Below are 20,295 nucleotides of genomic sequence, written 5' to 3'. Positions count from 1 at the left end.
CCCACAAAGAAAATCTCTATCAAACTCACCGCATACTCCTATCTAAACTTCTAACTCTACCATTCTCTTAACATCAAACAACATCAAACAGCCTCTCCAAAACACTATTCATTCACAAAGAAAGTCTCTATCAAACTCACCGCATACTCCCATCTAAACTTCTAATTCTACCATTCTCTTAACATCAAACAACATCAAACAGCTTCTCCAAAACACTATTCACCTACAAAGAAAGTCTCTATCAAACTCACCCAATTCTCTCATCTAAACTTCTAATTCTACCATTCTCTTAACATCAAACAACATCAAACACACGTCATACAACTTCTCCAAAACACTATTCACCGAAAAAAAATCTCAATCAAACTCACTCGACACTCCCATCTAAACATCTAATTCCACCATTCTCTCAACATCAAACACCTCACACACACACTTCACCCACCGCGAACATAGCACCCACAGCTTCTCCCACGCTCCATCCACCGACGTCTATATCTCCGCGACGATTCACTCTACGGCGATACTTGGAAGCGGAGATTGGCGTTGCGCAATCGGTTCCTTTATCTCCTCGAATCGACTCGGGCAGGGGCATATATGTTTCCGCGTGAACGCGTGCCGACAAACGCGGCCGCGGATGTGAATGGTTCCTCGACGCGATCGGGAACGAAGAAACTCCGCGTCGTCGCTCGTGGCCACCAGATAAAACCCGTTCCTGCATTCAGTGAATAACGAGTCTCCGTGTGGCTGTCCACTCGGCTGCAACTGCACGCGACCAACCTTTCTTCTCCCCTTAGACGAGAGTTCCACCAGCTTCTCCACCCTTCGCGGAAACTGTTTTCTCCGAACCTGGAAAATCTCCTGCGGGGAACGATTCTACCTTGTTTTCCAACAGACTCCGCAAGTTTACTCACCGCCGATAGAAAAGAGAACGAATCAACCGTGTGTTCGAAGCGTTGGGAAAACGTTGGGAAATTGAGAGACCGCCGGCACAGTGAAAGGGAATCGACAGAATTCATGAGATATCGTCCCGATAGGTAAAGTTTCGCACGAAATTTCATTTTTCCTGCACAGAAGTCCACTTTGTCAATTGTGTCGTTCGTATTTCTTCTTCTTTCCTCTTCTTTCCTGGAAAAACCAGCTATCGATAGATGGAAATTTTTAGAACGATCGAAGATCGACGGGAGGGGAGATGAATTTATGGGAAGTGCCGGAGGAAATTGAGAGCACAAGTTTCTTCAGCTGGAGGAGAGTGAATTGTTTACTGTGGAAGAAAGTTTTGCTGGTCTGCTTCGGGGACTTTTCGCTGATGACTTTCTTTCTGGCTACGCGGGAGGTGTTTCTCACCGACGATTTCCTGGACGAGGACGAAACTTTGGAGATTTTGTAATCCTCCTTTCGAAGGTAAATTGTCTTCTATTTAACTGGCGATTTAACTAGTTCGATTTAACTGGCTGTCCATCGTACTTTGTCGTTTCACTCAGACGAAAATAAGCGAAGATCGTCGATCGATCAACTTGTACTTAACGCAATATCTCATATCGATTTTTTCTGTCCAGCTTTCGAGACGTGTCGAGATAATTTCACGTTAATTATCGAACGTAGACTCGTTTTATCGGTGAAAAACGAAGCGAGCAGGGCGTAAACAAGAAATTTGGATAAAGCGATGTATCGAAGGATAGGATAACAAGGGCTCGCTACAAAAACAGGGCAAAATGAGTACGCCCAGCGGAATAAACGGCGTAAATGGACACGTGGAGGGACACTCGGAGATCAAGGTAATTTTTCTTATCCGAAAAGTATTTTCATAACGAGCACCTTTTTATCGCCTTATCGAACCGCGTTCTCCACTTAGGCAAATTACTGTGTAACGATGCTAATCAGTTTGCGTTGTAATACTTAGCACCACGTGGGAGTTACCTCGAAACACTCTACTTTGCTAAAATCTATCAATAATCGAGTGATTGTATCGGACGAAACAATAAAAAATTTTCCTCTGCGAGCTTTCTTCAACGCCGATTTACGACTTATCGTCGCGAAATGTCGTTTCATCGACTACTTAACACTTCGCCGACGTTCGGACAAGGCAAATAAGATCGGAACGTTCATCTTCGAGTGGACTTCAAGTCCATTACGCAAACTTGATGTTATCGTGACGCAAGGAGAGAAAAAAATAACGATAAATACGATTACACGAAAATACATATATGCAACGAATCGAAGCTAATAATCTTCGTTTTTTTCTATCACACAGATGGATCTGGATCCAGTTGCGACGAAGGAACGGGAGAGAAAAGGTGTCGTGTACCAGGTAGAATATTACTTTCGTCCAGAAAATCAACAATTAACGATATCTCGTCGAGAAATCGGCGAATTAACGCCGACTTTGAAACGACAAAACGTCGTTTTGACGGCGTGATTCAACTAACACACGGTCCCCGAGTCGCAATTGCACACTCGCGATTTCCACGCGAATAAATCACGCTCCCTCTACGAGAAAACAGGTCTATTTCTAACGGAATATGTAATCACGAATTAACGATAATAGCGGAAAGATCGCCGGTGTCACCAAAAGTTCCAGGAATTATCAGCGGAGAGTGAATCTCATTTTTTCGCGCGACTGATTCTCGTGTTTGTCGAAAACAGCAGAAGTCGTTGACACGTGTCGGGAGTGTATTTATTGGAAAACGACAATAATTGTGGCACGATGATAATGCGCGTGTTGGGTTTATTTTGTCAAGCTGATAATTTCGTTTTCGCGGTATCAGCGATCCTCTCTGTTTAATGAGTCACTTCTCGAGAGAGAGAGAGAGAGACGCTTTTTTATCACCAGAGCTTTACGTTACTACAAATGTTGCCGTGACATAACGCCATGCTTGCTGGATCAGACTGTTTTCTTTCAACGACCGTGATCTTTGATACGAATGCAAAATGGTCGGATTTAAGAAATGCAATTCAACTCGTAGAATTTGTAGATAATTCGATGAAAAATGTCTGTGGTATTTTCGCCATTAATTATTCTTAAACGAGGAAGATAAGCGTAGCTTCTTCCGCGACAATCCGAGGCAGCAGCTGTTATCTATTTAAAGCGGTGCTAAAATGCAGAATTTCAAGCGAAGCTAATACTGCGAGGTGATTTACGAACGTCGATTACCAGACAATAATCGCTTATAGATTACGCTACCAGGAAATATCGCTTAATTAAGGATCTCGAGCAGGGAGAAAAATGAGTATGCACAAGTTCAAAGAGTTTGCATATCGACAGCAACATTTCATGTTTATCCGTTCGATGCTGGATTAATAATTCATAGAATTCATTAATTCGCGATCGATCGAGCTTATCGTTGGCTTAATCTTTCTCACGATTTTTCCTTAATAAGAACGATCTCGTTCTCACGATTTTTCGACGTTTCAAAGTTGGAAACTGATCTCGGCGGAGTTTTCCTTGCGAGCGTCGAACAGAAGAGAAGTGTGCGGATGAAGAGGAATTTGAGAAATCTCAACGTACAGCGTGAAACTATAGAAAGAGAATCGAGCTCTGTGATTCTCTTGTGGCTTACGTAAAAAATTCCGATGGCTGGCCTGTTATCTCCGTAATAAATTACATGGGATGCTTAACGCTTGCCGCTAGCCGGCGCAACCTTTCCTTTTTTCTCTTTCTTTCGCGACATTATCGTGACGCACGCGTTTCGATGTGAAATTAATCATCGATGACCTCGTGGTGGTATCGAAATATCTTGCACCAGCACCGTAGTGTCGCCTTAGTTACGAAATTGTCGGACAATAAGAAAAAATTGGGAGGTGAGATTTAATTAAGGAAAATGGTTCAATTTTTCCACTCGGATAACAGAGAGAGAGAGAGATTCTTCCGTACAGGTAGAAATCGATAGAAGAAATTTTATGCACTTGCCGAGTTACTCTATCAATTGCATAAGTTCCATGGATTTTTCGACATTGAAAAGCGCAACCGTATAGTTAGACAGATGTATTGAATTACTAACGATTATTAGAAAGATTTGCGTAACTGAAAATACCGTGATATTATCGAACGTTAAACGCAACTTTACGTAAACCTTCTGGTGACACTTCAAGGCTTAATTTAATTATTCCACCGGTGGTTGTCGTACTCGTCTTCTTCTCGATGAATCTTCTTGTAGAAACCGGTTTTCGATATTGGTCACAGAAGAGGCGGCCTGCTACGATAGCGTAGGGTTGCTTTCGGAAAAGAATCCCCTCAATTGACTCGTTTTTACCTTGTCTAACGCACCATTTCGTCCTCTGCCTGCCCATTTACACGGTTCGTCCTTTATTTCGACTCACTCGCGGACAATTCCAAAAGAACGCGTTTCTCTCGGTTTTTATGATTTCTAACAAATCTGATAAAATCGATTTTTTTTTTTTTTTTTTTTTTTTTTCTGTGGAATTAAAAGACAGGGAAGCGAGATTACCGGGAAATCCTATCTAAATCCAAAACTAACATTAAGTTAATCCAAATTCACTTTATCTGAATAAAAGTGTAGTTTCCTTCTTATCGATGATCCGCATTATCGTGAGTAGAATCCATCGGAAACGATATCAGCGCCGGTCAGTTTCATCAATCACGAGTTTCCACTTTTATCCGGTGAAATAACGATCGACGTTATGTCGTCGATGCTGTAAATCGATTGTAATTGGTAGTGCAACAAACGTGATAATTATGTTCGATCGATGTTTCGTTCGGTAATCAGGTATTATAATAACGAGTTTAGAGAAGTGCATTGTTCAATTAGAGAGGCAAGTTTTATGTAACGCGACATAAACACGTTTCAGGATAGCTAATGGACTGTCATCTCGTCAAGGATTTTAAGTACGATGTAATTTATCGACACGTTGCGAGTCAAAACACACTTTGTAACGCCGCGAAACGCTATTTCTCCAACTTGAAATGCGTGGATAGATCGAAATGTTGTAATTCGACAAGCTAGACTACCGATCAAACGTTTCTTCCAGATACTGATGTCGTTGTGCGCCAATTCCTCTGTTCTGGGACCATCCATGGCTTTTGGTTACAGCGCAGTAGCTTTGGGACCGTTGATGTCTCCCACGAGTGACGTGAAGATCGACAAGTTCCAAGGAAATTGGATCGGTCGGTGATATTCTGCATAAATGAGAAAATTAGAGAGCTATTTTGAAATGTATTCCAAAATTTCAAACAGATTGTACTACGGCTTTCGTAATTAACGGATCCGATTAATCCACAGCCACGGCCACAGCGTTGGGGATTCCACTTGGTTGCATGGTCTCCAGTTACACCATGAGACGCGGAAGAAAACTGAGTCTCTTGATAACGTCCATCGTGTCCATCGTTGGCTGGCTCGTCATTTATCTCGCCGGGACGTACGAACAGATTCTTGTTGGAAGAATCATTTCCGGAATCGCGACCGGCACAGCCTCCGTACCGGCGACTGTTTACAGCGCGGAAGTCGCATCTCCTAAATGGAGATCGACGATGGTCACTTGGACCAGCGTGGCCATCGCCATTGGTGTCTTGATCGTTTACGTTTTCGGGTATACCTTCAAGGTGAGCGATGCTTATATTTCTGTCTACTCGAGGAGGAGGATACAGTTGAAATTAGGGGAAACATGTGAGAAAAGTTTGTCACGAGACAAAAAGCCTGGAAAATTTCTAACTATCGCTCTATACTCACCGAGTGTGTATACTTGCACACTTGAAAGTAACCCTTTTTTTAATTAGAAAAGAGATGGTATAGATTGGAAAAGAGATCTACTATCTAAAGTTTGCCCCGATGCAAAAAGTGTGCAAAATTCCCCACACTCACCTGTCACACTCCATCAACCTAACGATCTTTCTTTCCAAAAGGACAACTGGCGAACGGTGGCTCTGATGTGCGCCCTGTTTCCCCTGATCTCGATCGTCCTCACTCTAGCCGTCGTCCCGGAATCCCCGATCTGGCTGCGTGACAGAGGACGTCTAGAGGAGGCGTTACAAATCTTGAAAAAATTCCACGGGATTCCGAAAGAGGCTGCACCCACTCAACAACTCTGCCAAGAACTGAAACCACGTCCTCAGCGAAAGAAACGGAATCTACTGGGACACATGCTAAAAAGGAACGCTCTGATACCGTTCACCATCATGCTCGGCTATTTCTTCTTCCAACAGTTCTCCGGTATATTTGTCGTGGTCTATTACGCGGTGGATATCATACAGAGTGCTGGAATCACGATAAATCCGTACTTCGGAGCGGTACTAATAGGGTTAACCAGGTTCCTAGGCACGATATTGGTAGCATGGGTGTCTGGAACGTTCGGAAGAAGGATTCCTTCGATTGTTTCCGGCTCCGGAATGACGATCTTCATGGGAATATTGTCCGCGTATCTGTTGATGAAGGACAAAGGCTACGTGGAGATAAACGACGGAGGTTTGATACCTATCATATGCGTTCTAATGTACATTTTCGCCAGTACGCTGGGATTTCTGGTGATACCGTTTGCCATGGTCGGCGAAGTGTATCCTACGAAGGTGAAAGAGGTGCTGACAGGCTTGACCACCTGTATCAGCTACATCTTCAGCTCGATCACCGTGAAGACTTACCCAGACATGGAGAGTTCGATGGGCAGACACGGTGTTTTCATATTTTTCACGGTGATGTCGTTGCTGGGTACCTTGTTCGTGGCTTTTCTGCTGCCCGAGACTAAGGGGAAGACGCTGAGGGAAATCGAGGACATGTTTTCGAAGAAGAAGGTCGTCCTTGACCTGCAGGAGGAGAAGATGGTGATGGGTTTGAGGGACGTTCCTGATGGAGTGTAATGGAATTGAGGAAGAACAGGTTGATTCTGTTTGGAAGACTGGAAACGTTGCTTAAATATACTCGTTACTGTTAGTAAATTAAGGTGAATCGATGGAAGAAGTGAGATTGTGATTAACTTGGACGCGAACATGTTCATTTTTCTAAGCTTCGCTACTTAAAACTGATCATTAACCAATGAAGCTGATTTACTCGTCGCCTGCGATTCGTGTTCCTTTAACTTTAACGTAATTTAAGAAGCATTACTGTGGAAACACCAGAAGAGTACATTTTTCTACCGCTAGCTTGTATCAAAAATATGTGTTCATTGGGTAAAAGTGTGATCGGTACGACGTAACGCTTGCCCATTTTCCAATTTCTGAATAAACTCTCGTAGACGTTGAAGAGAATTATTGGCACTTTACACGACCGATTTTTCCTTTCTAGTCACAGCCTCGTACCGAATCGTCTAATTGCTCTGCAAACGATCGCAGATGCGGTGTCGTTTTCCTATTGTTGTTTGCACGCTTCTGACACGAGACAGACACCGAGCTACGACAATAAAGCTGCAGTTGATAGCGGCGCTAAACGAACGATAAGAAACGTCAAGGGCGATCGACACGACTGCCGACACTTGTCTGACATCTGTAATTAGAGACTGGTAATAGAGGCATGTCAAATAATCTCGTTTATCACTTTTATTATTAAAATCTTAAATAATAAATTAACAAATGTCGTAACAATCACGATAATTAAATAACAAACACAAAATAACGTACGTGGATGTGGAAGCATGAGAAAACGAGGGAAAGTGTTTCGGGGTGTGTGTGCGTGTGTGTGTTGGAGAATGTGATGATAAAGGGACAGGATGATGTAACTCTAACTACTGATAATAGTTAAGAATCGATGCTTCGATAGCGGAAAATAAATTATCATTCGCGAGGATCCACTCGCGAGAAATCGACTCTCTTCTAAAGAAAAAGGTCGCTCAGTCGTGTAATAAATTGATATTACAGTAAAAAAAAAAAAAGAAAAAAAAGAAAAAAACCAAAAGTCGATTTCTCGTCTTACTCGAACTCGTTCGTTCTCTACCATTTCCCATTTCTTATTACGAACGACCACTGTCCACCGTCGTTTCACATAGTTCTTTCCTGCTTTCGTTTTTATCAATTTTCGCAAGAACGACGGTGGCGCGGACGATTTTGTCAATTTGAACCTAGAAGGAGAAGGAAACACGGGACGAAGGAGATAGATGAGAAGTTCAAAAGAGGAAAAGAAAGGAACGCGCGTCGATGTTTGTTTCGGGAAACGAGATTAAGAAGAATTAGCATGTTGTACGCTGCGGTGCGACAAAGAAACAGAATAGTTCTTCTACGGCCGATAAAAGAAAAGAGGAGAACAATCGAATATTGTGCTGGTCGAACATTGGTCGAGAAATTCTGACAAATTTCATCACCGATCTCTGCACGATCTTTCGGAAGAAATGGGAGAATGCAAACCGTGACCAGTTAGCTAGTATAGCAATAACCCTTTAACATTTAATTCTAAATAAAGAAAAGACAAGCGAAAATTCGAGGTTATCGTTAATTTGTTAACTGTTAAAGGGTTACATTGATCTTTTGGAACGTTTAGAATGACAGAACGAAAGAGAGAATAGAAAGGCTGAATTGGTCATGGTTCCCATACGAATGAACTTTGTAATACTTGTTCCCAGTTCCAGGAAATCGCGGGGAATCGGGCGAAACGATCGGATCGAACTGTCGTCGGATGTACTGTTCGAGTAGTTTCGAGTAGAGCAAAACGATGGACATTACGTCAACGCATAATTCGGAGGGGCGCGAGGTGTTTCGTTCGTTTTTTAAATACGATCGCGATCGAAATCGTCTCGTCTTCTCCGTCGCTTAAACCTCGTCACGTTCTCGCGTCTCGTCTTTCAAACGAGCGGCTATCGGACGACAGTCGGCTACGTGATCGTACGGATCAACAGAAAATCCGCGCCACTCGGCGATTTCTGATCCGTGGATCCTCGTGAATCACCCGGCCGATTCATCGTGTTCCCTTGTAATCGATCGATACGATGCCAAGCGTGATCGAAGAAGGGAGACAGGAGAAAAGAAAGTCATATAAAGTGAGTAAAAGTGTTGATCTACGGATCGATTTCTAGGGAACATGTAGTTCTCGTCTATTTGGCGACTGTCGTTCGATCAGGTATCTTCTCTTTTTTTTTGGAAATACGAACTTAACTTTTTCCTCGAATACGTTTCTTTAAATAAGAAGATACACTTTGTTCGTATACAGCGTTAAAAGTACAAGTTCGATTGTCGCGAGAAAGTGGGTGGAAAAATTTACTTGTCACCAATTTTACCTAAGATTGCCCGCTAAAACAACAGTGTTCCCATGCAGCATCCCGTCGGGCTCAGTCCTCTTCGTTTCAGTCCAAGTTTTCTCTCCTGATATCGCGGCTGATCGCCTTTCATAGGGGGGCAGAGGGGTAGGGGAGAGTTCCACACGTCGGCGGACGATCAATAATTTGCTACCTTAACCATCTAGTAATGTCAGTAAAGCTCTCGTTGCCGACGAAGGTCGAGTAAACTCGTCCTGGCCAATAGACACAACTCGAGCTCCTGTAAAGCTTTGTCTAAAACGTCAGAAGCCTCTGTTCAGCTCGTTGCTCCTTAATATTTCCGTGAAGCTCCTTCCTGATCTCGCGGATCTTCAACGCCATCCGTGTCGCACGGTTGCTCTTTAAGATCTTTAAGCTGTTAAGCTCGGAAGCCTTCGTTGCAGCAACTCATCAGTCAGCCATCGAGTCAGCCCTTTCCCTTCAGGGCTAACCTATTCGTACGACTTCAGCCCTACCGTCGTTCGAATCGAACGTTAAACGTCATCTCGGGTAGAGCAAGATTCCCGATCGGAATCGTGTAATCCTCGTTCGGCAGAGCCTTTATCGTGAAGTTCTTCAACAACGTGGCAAGGATGGCGAAGCTCAGGTATTGAACGAGTTTGTAGCCCATGCAGGATCTTCGACCACCACCGAAAGGTAAGAAGTGTTCCGGTTTGAGTAGCCTGCCGTTCTGCACGAATCTGTCAGGTATGAATTCCTCTGGAGCGGTCCAGAGATCCTTGGACATGTTCAGTTCGTAGTTGTTGAGAAAGATGAAGGTGTCTTTCTTGATTCTGTAACCTGAAGAGAGGAGAATAGAACGTTCGATTAGATTTGCTCGAAGGAGAACCAAGGATCTTCCGGAGAATAGATTTTTCAGCTTGAATAATTAAACCTACCAGCAATGGAGCTGTCTTGATTGGCTACGTGAGGAACAATTGGACTGGCGATTATCCTGATGGTTTCTAGGATGATGGCTTCAACGTAAGGCAAGGATCTTCTGTACTCCAAACCCACGAAACTCCCAGCCAGACCGATAGCATCGATCTCCTCTTGAGCACGCTTCTGCACGTGAGGTCTCGTGGTAAGGAACCCCAGAACCTTGACCAAGAGATTTCCGATAGCTGAGTGTCCTCCGATTATGTCTTCCATCACGAACAGCGTAGTGTTCCAGGACACCTGTGGCTCGGTTCCAGTTTTCAGATGGTTGATCAAACAGTCCAAGTAATCTTTCTCAGGCACGACACCGTTCCAGTTGTCCGATCGTTCCGAGATGACGTTCTTCACGACGAATTTGCGGATCGCGTGGCTCCAGTGCGCCATTCTGGCCATGTTTCTGTGATGAAGAGGCATCAGGAATGGCAGGAAGTCGGCAGCGTAGCCTTGGTTCACCTCGAAGAACACTTTGTCGAAGTTCCCGACCATGTTGCGGAAACCACTGTGGTCCAGTGGGAAATTCTTCGAGCAGAGATACGTGATGAAGATGTTCGCGCAGGAATGAAGGATCAGCGGTTTCGCGTGCACGTTGGTGTTGGACAGGGAGGCCAGGTGGTTGACGAGGACGTTCATTTCATCGCCGATTATGTCGTTCAGCTGGTTGAAACGGCTGGAGAAGGCGCGGGGGAACGTGTGCGCCCTGAGCATCTCCCTGCGGTTCTTTTGCACCTCTGACCAGTTGCAGAACGCGAGAGCTGCAACATAGGAGGAAGAAGATTCTCGATAAGTTGTCGCGATTCGAACGATTGACATGTTTTTTCCCCTCGTACGAATCACCGAATGTTCCAACAAGCGGAATCTAGAGATAGATGTTCTAAGTTCAGCCGCAACGAGGAAATTTCAGCTCGGAAACCAGGAAATACGAAAATTTCCTCGACGACTTATTCACCGACAGGTACAAATAGCCACCGATCGCTGTTATTCAGCGAATTTTCAGCGATACTCCCGTTAACGTAAGTATTGGTAAAATAAATGCAATGACATTAACCTTGACCTTCGAATGGCATTTCGTCGACGCGATGACGCACGTAGCGTTTCGAAATATCGTCGTCAAGCGAAATGGCAGAAACGAGAAATATTCGTCGACGCGTATTTCTAGTTAGGGGAACGCACACGCGGAAATACAACACGCGTACTCGGCAGAAAACGATTCATCGGCGCGCGAGCGATCGATTCGATTTGAAATCGAAGCGGCCGCGAGGCGGATCGGAATAGGAAGTGACCTGGTTTCTCGCGCCTCTACAGGATACCGCTCGGTTATGCTCCCTTATAAGCAACAGATCCTGAATTTTCCAACTTTCAAACGAACAAACTAACACGTGAAAAATTCTCTACGGTAATTTCAATTGATTCGCTAAATCCTTCCAGAAAACTGCAAGAAGTTTCTTATTTCAACATTTTCAATGAATTTTCCGAATGTTGCACGGTACTTTTTACAGAGTTCGTTGCAAAAACACCGGGGAACAAGATCTAAGACGCGGAGGAAGCGAAAGAGGGAGAAAGAGAGAAGGAGAATCCCTCGGAATCGCCTGCGGTGGATCAGCCTTGATCCTGTTTGCCGGCTGAGCCAGGTGAGCCAGGGGAACGCGTGAAAGTGGTACCGTGACCTTTCCGGGCTGCACTTGGTACCGCTTCTGGGTTGACCTTAGCACGAGTTTCGGCGTGTGTTCCCCGGGACGAAACGAAAGCACGAGCCACGCGAAAAATAAACGCGGCTACGGGTGTGTGGGCCGGCTGCTCACGTGTCGCGTACGACGGCAAGGTCGTTAGCATGGGGAACGAGTTTTCAGCAGCCGTGACGAGGTGTCGACGAATTCAATTTTCACACTGACTCATACCGATCGCCCCGTGTAAATCGTTTTCCAAATCTTTGCCCAACCAGAATAGCGAGAATTTCGGGACTCGTTCGAAGGTTCCAGTGTTGGAACAGCGTTGTTACGTAACCGCGGCGCGGGACACACCATGTTTTGAATAATTAAAAGCGGGACGGCGGAGAAGCTTTTCTTTTTCGGAGAGTTTCTCCGGATTGTCGAATTAATTATCAATTCGATTTCAACGAAAAATTGTTCGCGATGTCGGTGTTGTTAAACGTTTTGGAAATTGGATGACATTTCGATCGTGAAACGAGTGGTGTTATGATCTACGTCTACGTTAAAACGGCAAACGAGGAAAGAAAATTCTCTTACAGTTCTCCTTGTTTCCACCGAAGAGCAGATGATATCTGGCGAAGTTTGGCCTGGAGTCGAAGTGGTGTCCCTTGATGGTCAGCACCTCTTTGATGTTCTCCAGCCCGTTCACGACCACACACGGCATGGATCCCATCCTGAGCTTGATCACCTGACAGTCGAAGTCCCTAACAAGGTCAGCGAAAGCTTTGTAGGGCACGTCGTAGCGTCCCAGGATATGAAGCGATCCAAGAATCGGCCATGGTTTCGGTCCAGGTGGTTCTGGCAGGATATGCTCGTCGTCACCGTCGACAACGATATTCTTCGTGGTCTTCTTGGATCTCAGATGATCCAGCAGGATCAGGGCGAGCGCCAGGAAGGTGATAGCGATTAGGAAGCACGTGGTGGCTGTCAGAGGGATCATCTTCTCGACCTTGTCTCTCTCTCTCTCTCTTTCTTGGATGCACTCACGAAACGTCTGGTCTCACCCGTACAGAATATTGGAGATTCGATGTGGTACCACGACCTACGATACCTGGTCTCTCTCTCTCTCTCTCTCTCTCTCTCTCTCCCTTTCGTCAGATATCACGTTCGATATCTTCTCAGAGGTGAGAAATCACTCGAGCGAACAGTGTCTTCCGAACAAGAAGAAGAAGGAAAATGAAAAAAGGAGAATTTTTCAACGTGACGAGAGAAGAAAACGGAGAAGGTAGAGTCAGACAAAAGTCACTTTCTCCTCGGCACGAAATCGAACTGGATCCGAATACATGCGGTACTCGTCCGGTACGTTGGTGTTTACGAGTGACAGATCGTGAAAAGAACAATCGTTAACGGAGATTCTAACCCCCTGAAAAATTCAGTTCGCGTCGATTGTTCGGTGAAACGAAAATAAATCTTTACGATTGCTGTGTCTCGTGCGGTCTCTCTCTCTCTCTCTCTCTCTCTCTCTCTCTCTATGTGTGTCGTCAATAAGATCGGTTCGTTGGTCCGTCTGTGAACGGTCTGCCGATCTGGCTCGGTCTGTGGGGATAGGATGGTTGACCGGCTATCTTATATACTCTCTGAAGCACTAATGTAGTCAGCACATTCGCGTCGCCTGTATATCGCCTGTGCGCCACAACCCCATACATATGGATTCGTGTTCTGAGACGACGATGGCAAGCAACAGAAGGGGGAGGAGGTTGGTCTCTCTGTCGTACTCTGTCGTAAGTGTGGTGTGTATATACACAGAAGCCGCGATGCGTTGCTTGACTCGCAGCTCGCTACTGCCTGGTAGAGAGACGAATTTCAAGAAAGCAACCGAGGAGAAGTCTCCAATACTTATCCAACCATACCTCTCTACGCGTATGTTCCGTCGCGTGCGTGAGTTTGTGTGGAAACGGGAGAGCCCGACGAAGAGAAGAAGGGCTGGCAAAAGAGGTGGTGGAGGGAGCGCGGAAGGATGATAGAAGGTATACACCGACTTGGTGAGAGAAGAAGAAGAAGAGGGGAAGGAGGAGGAGGGAGGGAGGGAGGGAGAGAGAGAGAGAGAGAGGGGTGAGAGGGGGAGGGGCGGGTGGAGGCAGGGGAGAATCCAGAAAGGTGAAGGGGGCTGGAGAGGAGTATAGGCAGGGGGATTCCTACGAGAGACGTACAAGAGAGGAAGAGGAAGATGAGGCACGGGGGAGGGGGTGGGGCACGTAGAGGTGGAGTGGTGGGGTCCAAGTAGGGCCCAGCCTGGGCCAGACTGGCCAACGAAGGGACGCTTCATGCCCTTGACTTCTCTCCTTAAGGTGCCATCGGGTTTTCTGGCAGCGAAGCAAGGTGGTGCGCCACTCCAGTCGAACGTGCACCTCGTGAGACCGGCTACAAACGTTGTCTCTCCCATCCTGGGGCTCTTATTCCGCACTTATTTCGACGTACTTGACGTTTTATCGATTCGGGATTCACCGATGCTCACAGACAACCGGGCCCTTCGTGTTTTTCCCGCGGGAGGAGAGAGAAAGAGAGAGAGAGGAGAAGAGGGACGCGGGCTCCGTGTGGCTTCTCGTTAGCCGTTTAAGGGGACCAACAGTGGGGTGTGAGTCGAGGGAGAGAGAGGAACGTGTACACGAGCTTGGCAAAATGGCGGAGCCTTGAATTTTTCACCGATTGGAAAAGTGAATTTTTCTTTCCTTTTCTGTTTCTTCCGTTCCAAGTTCGACGTATGTTCGTTACTTTGTTTGCCCCCCCCCCCCCATCTCGCTTTCTCCCTTTCTTCCGGAGGAAATATTCCGCAAATCGCGACACGGAGAATTTTTTCCTTTATTGAAACACGATTACAGATTGGCCGAGGGCTCTGCTTTCGTACATCGTGGAACGCAAGCTTGTCGAAATTGTACACCGTGTTTACGTTCGCGAATTTCGCGCGAATCGAGACGGAGAGGCTTATCCTGCTACTTCCGATCGCGAGGGAATCGATCGGGTTCTTGAATTGGAAATTCATTCTGTAGGATGTTGAATGGAAGTTATGCAATTCCGTCACGAGCATGACCGCAGACGTAGTAGTCCGGACGGTAAAAAAATAAAAAGGAAGGATGAAAAAGAACGCTTTCACTGATGTTTCCACCGTGATGCAACCGCAGAACGGAGATCGAAACAATGAATGACACTCGTGACGTAAATAGTAAAAAAAACTTTTTCACAATGCTTGAGGAAATGTGTGCTCACGCCGATACCATCGACCCGATACAGATCAGAATAATAATCGTTCGGGTTAGAGATACATTCGATTTGTGTCCTGTAACGTTTCGGGCAGGAAATTACGGTGTGTGTGGTTTTCAAAAAATTAGTCCCAATTTGCAACGAGCGAGGATATCAGATCCGATCGCCAGTCAGCTGAATTATTCGTTTTTACAATATGTTTCAATCTTTTACAATTCATCGATACAAATCTCTTCTTCGATTTAAAGAGTAGACAAATCTAGGAATGATTATTTCAACAAAATAAAAATCAAGTCGTCGATGGGAAACGGACGTTCCTTTGCTGGAAAGGTCTACCAGTTTCTCGATCGTCTAGCATTTTCGAGAGGCATTCGTAAAAGTCGCGCGTCAACATCGAACGCGGCGATCATAGTAGGTCAGTTCAGTAGAATCGAATTTAAGTCAGACGCAATTATCTCCAACGCACAATTTACCTGATCCACTTTGCAGCTGCTCGAGAACTTTCGTCGGAATCTCTCGAATTGTCAAATAACCTTCCGTCCATTTATCGAAATTCGCAAATTCTGTTAAACCGCGGTGTAGGGACAAAGTTCGAGAAACGACACGCTCGATAAAAGAAAAAAAATCGAATAATTCTCTAATCCTTCCACGCCTGGTAAAACTTTCAGTGATGAATATAAAAGAAAAACAAAATGCTATAAATTATCACGGACAGGGAGAAGCTGACAAAATACGAGTGACTCGTCGTTTTTTTATCCAGAAGGTTACCTTGAAACTCCTGGCCTTCCGAAAATAGACTCGGTAATCTGCGAATTATCGAACCAACACTCCTCCATCGAACACGCGTAACCAACAATTCTAACAATTTCAATGCAAATCACAAAATTCCCAAAAAAGTTCCGCAGTCTTTCTCCGAGAAATATTCCGAGTGTGGAAGATCCCGAAAAAGGGTGCCCTAAACTGTACGTAGGAAGCTTTTCGCGCCTGTTCCAACGACACGGAAAACGGGAGAGGGGTAAAGACAGCCCTGAAAGCTCTCGGATAAGAGAAGGACATCGGGCGTGTCATCGGTGACGATGAGGAAGCACGCGATGAAGAGTACACTTCGAATTCGTTTTGAATAAAACATGAGCAGGGAACACACTGGAGGAAGCACGCGATGAAGAGTACACTTCGAATTCGTTTTGAATAAAACATGAGCAGGGAACACCAGTGTGTTCCCTGTATGTGCGTCTCCACTTGCCCCCTCTTACAGCCATGATCACCGATGATTCCCCACCCCTCGAGTCTCTCACGGGGCAGCCTTTTTTTCCCCTCTCACGCGGTGCGCGTAGGAAATTGCTTCATCCGTATCGAGAGGCATTATCGAGCCGTCGATTTCTGGGAAGCTAGCGGTACCGGCCTCTGGCCGGCAGCTCGAAATCAGCTTAGAGAGGAGGCGCATAACGGGAAAGCTCTCGGTCTCTCCTGCGCGACCCGAAGCTCCTTTTTGTCCGGCCTCCTCCCCGCTCCGAACCGCGGGGAATTTTTCATTTCGCTTTCGATGGGTGCTCAGAGGAGGATGAAAGCTTCCCTCTCGTTCAACAGTCCCAATTTGTTCTCTACACCGGTACGAATAATCCTTGATTTTTCGGCTGAACGACGTGTTCTTTTTTGGGGGAGGGGAGAATTTTTAGACAATTTTTTCGTCGGTGTTACCGATGGTTTCTAGAGTATACGATGTTAAAGGAAATGGATGCTGATGGAAGGATCTGACGAGCAAGATGGCCGTAGTTTGCGGGCGCACGCGAAATAAAATTGCCCCGCTGCTATCGTCTATTAAAATACCTCGAGTCACGCGAGCTACGTTTCTCGGTGTAAACACTGATTCGTCGAGCCCTCGAAATTTCTCGTATAGCCAACGACAAAAGTATCTATACGAACCTCGTGAAAAAAAGAAAAACGTTCCTCGTAAGCCTTTTAACGAAAAAGAAAATTTCATTGAGAATCTTCAAAACTCCTCATCCACTGTTGAAAAATACAATAAACCGCGAGAGTTCGAAGAAAGAACGATTGGATTTCGTGCGAAGGAAAGATCGATCCACGTGGCTCGCTCGAGTTAAATGGAATCGCCTGGCGTGTTCTGCGAATCCGGCCATGTTTTCTCGCGATCTTGGCTCGATCTTGATCCCACGCAGCGGTGCCGAGGCACCTTGGGCTCGCGGAATTTCAAGATCGCGGCGTGTCCGCGAATCGACGACGAGCCGTGGCAAGGGGGAGGGAGAGAGGGTTGAGAGGTGAGACCGATCGATTCGATCCGTTCGACGGATATCGGGAACCGGCCAGACTCGACGCGAAGGTCCCCCGTCGAACCAAAATCAAGGCTCCGGTTCGTGTTCAACAATGAAACGATACCGGATGTCTTCGCTTATCCTTACCATCCGATACTTTGCATCGTCGAACGAGCAGGTTTTATTTTCACCGATTTACGATCGAGCACTTAATAAATCCACCTCTTAAGATCCTTCATCCTCGTGTTTTCCATTCTCTCCTTCCTCCCTTCTAGTCGAGCCGAAAGGCGAAATTGTTGCTCCGACGAATTGAACGATGTTTACGAGATACGGCAGCGCTGATGAAACGGTGATCGATTGTTCTCGAAAGAAGAGTGAATCCGAAGAAAGTGAGACAGGCAAGAAGGCGGCTCGGTGACACACTTTTCTTCGTGCCTTTCAGCAACGGCGCCTGAATCGCAATTAAACCTTCCAATTCGTCCAGAAGTGTTATATCGGAAGGTACGGGTTACCCAGAAATTGTCCCTAATGAAAACTGTTCGCGGTGTTTCCACCGAAAACGTAGCTGAATTTACGCGGTGGAAAAAAAAAATTGGAGATCACAGTGGAGGTTTATTTTTGGAACAATACGAATGATGGCACCGTCGAAGCTGCCATAGATAGATCGCCAAGATAAAGCTGCTGCTTGATATTCGTGTTCGTTGGTATCGAAGGCAAGAAGGTTGTGCCGAAAATCAAGGTTGCCTGGATTAGCGATGAATAAAAATCTCGACAGAACGACGATATTCCTCTGTTTCGCGTTAGACCATGAAGCTCTGCCCTCGTCCTTTTCTCAAGGTTCCTCCCGCCGGCAAGAAATTAGAAACATTTCAATACATTTCGAGGTCCGATAAGCTCCCACGGATACTCTGAATTAAACAGGCAGAAACGAATTAAAAGGAAAAAAAAAAAGAACGAGAGAAAGGAAAAGAAGAAATTAAAGATCGCTTCGAGGATCGAATTAAAATAAACGTCTAAAGTTGAAATGTTGCGAAATTTGTATGTTAAACAGTACGTCCATAGTGAAACAGGTGATCGTGAGAAGTCTCTGGAAAGAGCGAGCAGCCGAAAAGCTCAGGAATATTCCACTGTCCTGGATAGAACCTGGTTCCGGCTATGGGGTTACGAGTTATGTAAGAAATTATTGAAAATGTAACGGCCTGTCCCCCTCCCGCCTCCTCTTTATCCCTTCTCTGATGCATCGAGAAAGAGCGCGTCCCGGTGACGTTGATCTGCATGTAGCGGTCGTGCATTACGCTCTAACGGTCAGGACCGATTTATACATGAGCGCATACTGAATGAAATTTAACCATATCGCCCATAATTTTCCATATATTCTATTCCATTCAATTTTTCATACCAGACAATTATCCCTCGAATGCTCCTATCGACCCAAATTTTTTTCATAAATTTCGTTGTATCTTTTCACACGGGGAATTGTTTCTGTGAGAAATTGTCGTCGAGCCAGAAGGATTCCGAAGGCAGGATTTCGTTGCAAGGATAAACCGATGGGAATCGACAGGAAGATTACGACAAATAATAAATAATTTTCCATTGAGAAGCGGCATGCATAACGCATAATGGACGTGAACGAGAGCAGAGGCACGGAACGGTGGAAATACACGCTTGCAAAATTCGCGACAGATACATTTATGGAGCTGCTCGACCGTTATCAATTCTATCATACATTGCATCGCGGTGCTTTTATGCGGATCTATGGATGGTTACGGGTATACGCGAGCCATGCTAATGTCGATCGAAGGTAAAAGTTTTTTCTGTCTCGCGACCGGGATACAGGAAGTCTTCCACATTTCACAGCGAGCGTGTAATTGGAACGTTGCGTAACACGGCGCCGGCCTGAGTCTACGAGAATCAAGTTTGCACCGCTAAAATCGATCATTAGGATCTATCGAGGTTGCCGTGATTCGCCTCTCCCTTGAAATCATTCCATCTCTGCCGACCGTAGGAAACAGCTAGTTGAGCTACATTGCTATTCACCAACATCCATGTATAAACCTTTTCTATCAATCAGAATTGTGCATTACAGTCGAATCAAAGAATCGTATTTACATATCGTTCGGATCGATCGTTTCGATTCAACGATCAATTGCCGGGATATCACTCGATTCTCGTTTCTTTCGATTTTAACGTGGAAATCAAATTTACATTCTCACGGGGATCTTAAACGTAGTTCTGTTTTTTCTTTTTTCACGGAATAATCCACTGTGGTGTTGGATTTTTATTTCGGGGCGCTGATAAGGAAGATTTCGCGGGAGAAAAGAAACGAAGAGTGTGTTTAATTTCATAGTTAGCTTGGTGGTTTTTTTTTTTTGTGGTTCTGCAAGCGTGAAGAAGACGCAGAGGTATTTGGTTCTAGATCGGAAATTAGCATCGTCCATAACGGAGACTCGAGCTCGCCCAGGCTCAGGAGGGAATCGGTAAAATTGAGAGCAAGAAAAAGTGACAACGGTAAAAAGTAGTCCATGCATCTTTCCTGCCTGTGTGTATGCATCGTCCCCACCATAATTCGCATCCTTCTGCTCGTCAGGCTTCAGGATGCGATCCTGCTGATTCACGTGACCGATATGGACCCTTCGTTTTCGGAGGACACGTCTTGACGTTGAAGAAGGTGTTCGACTTTCAATTCAACTCACTTCGAGCCACCTATGAGACCGTATTTTTTTCACAAACGATGAAAGTTATTTATCAATCTTCTTCACTGTCTCTCCTTTCATTTCTACTCACACGTAACAACCCGTGTGCTCGCCAAACTGTAATAATGTTACGAGCATACGGTAGATTTGCCGGAAACTCCGGGGAAAAAGACGAAGAAGACTGCCGGAAGTGCTGATTTATTAACCGTATAAGTAGCACATGCTGCTACTCTTCAAAAAGACTACAGTCTCGCGTAGATAATATTTTCAACGATGATAATAGTAAAAATATCGAGAGAGAGAGAGAGAGAGAGAGAGAGA

At 45.4% G+C, this 20,295-nt stretch overlaps 3 protein-coding genes across 4 annotated transcripts in view; 2 read left to right on the top strand and 1 right to left on the bottom strand.

The window, feature by feature from the left end:
• Positions 1-615: 615 nt before the first annotated feature.
• On the top strand, positions 616-7,633 carry LOC108570618 (facilitated trehalose transporter Tret1-2 homolog). Of its 2 annotated transcripts, none has more exons than XM_017932501.1 (7): positions 616-1,037; positions 1,166-1,404; positions 1,560-1,778; positions 2,255-2,311; positions 4,990-5,125; positions 5,241-5,560; positions 5,861-7,633. In XM_017932501.1, exons 3-7 carry the CDS (start codon positions 1,716-1,718, stop codon positions 6,806-6,808), a joined length of 1,524 nt encoding a protein of 507 aa, XP_017787990.1. In that variant the 5' UTR covers positions 616-1,037; positions 1,166-1,404; positions 1,560-1,715; the 3' UTR covers positions 6,809-7,633. The 2 variants fall into 2 exon arrangements, with proteins under 2 accessions (XP_017787990.1, XP_017787991.1); XM_017932502.1 differs by having other exon boundaries at positions 1,142-1,404.
• Positions 7,634-9,640: 2,007 nt separating this feature from the next.
• LOC108570614 (cytochrome P450 307a1-like) lies at positions 9,641-10,917 on the bottom strand. Its single transcript, XM_017932498.1, has 2 exons — positions 10,068-10,917; positions 9,641-9,969 (listed from the first exon to the last, which is right to left on the bottom strand). The coding sequence occupies exons 1-2, from the start codon at positions 10,915-10,917 to the stop codon at positions 9,641-9,643; spliced, it is 1,179 nt and encodes a 392-aa protein (XP_017787987.1).
• A 27-nt stretch (positions 10,918-10,944) lies between these two features.
• The window catches only part of LOC108570613 (dynein assembly factor 1, axonemal homolog), a 40,557-nt gene continuing 31,206 nt past the window's right edge, over positions 10,945-20,295 (top strand). Inside the window, exons 1-2 of the mRNA XM_017932497.1 lie at positions 10,945-11,059; positions 12,353-12,525. Of these exons, the coding sequence (XP_017787986.1) occupies positions 10,945-11,059; positions 12,353-12,525 (288 nt within the window). The remainder of the gene's footprint in view (positions 11,060-12,352; positions 12,526-20,295) is intronic.

The sequence above is a fragment of the Habropoda laboriosa genome, unplaced genomic scaffold (genome assembly GCF_001263275.1).
Source record: "Habropoda laboriosa isolate 0110345459 unplaced genomic scaffold, ASM126327v1 scaffold101, whole genome shotgun sequence".
Taxonomy (NCBI): domain Eukaryota; kingdom Metazoa; phylum Arthropoda; class Insecta; order Hymenoptera; family Apidae; genus Habropoda; species Habropoda laboriosa.
The sequence above is the reverse complement of the archived record's forward strand: the minus strand, read 5'-3'. Positions and strand labels throughout refer to the sequence as shown.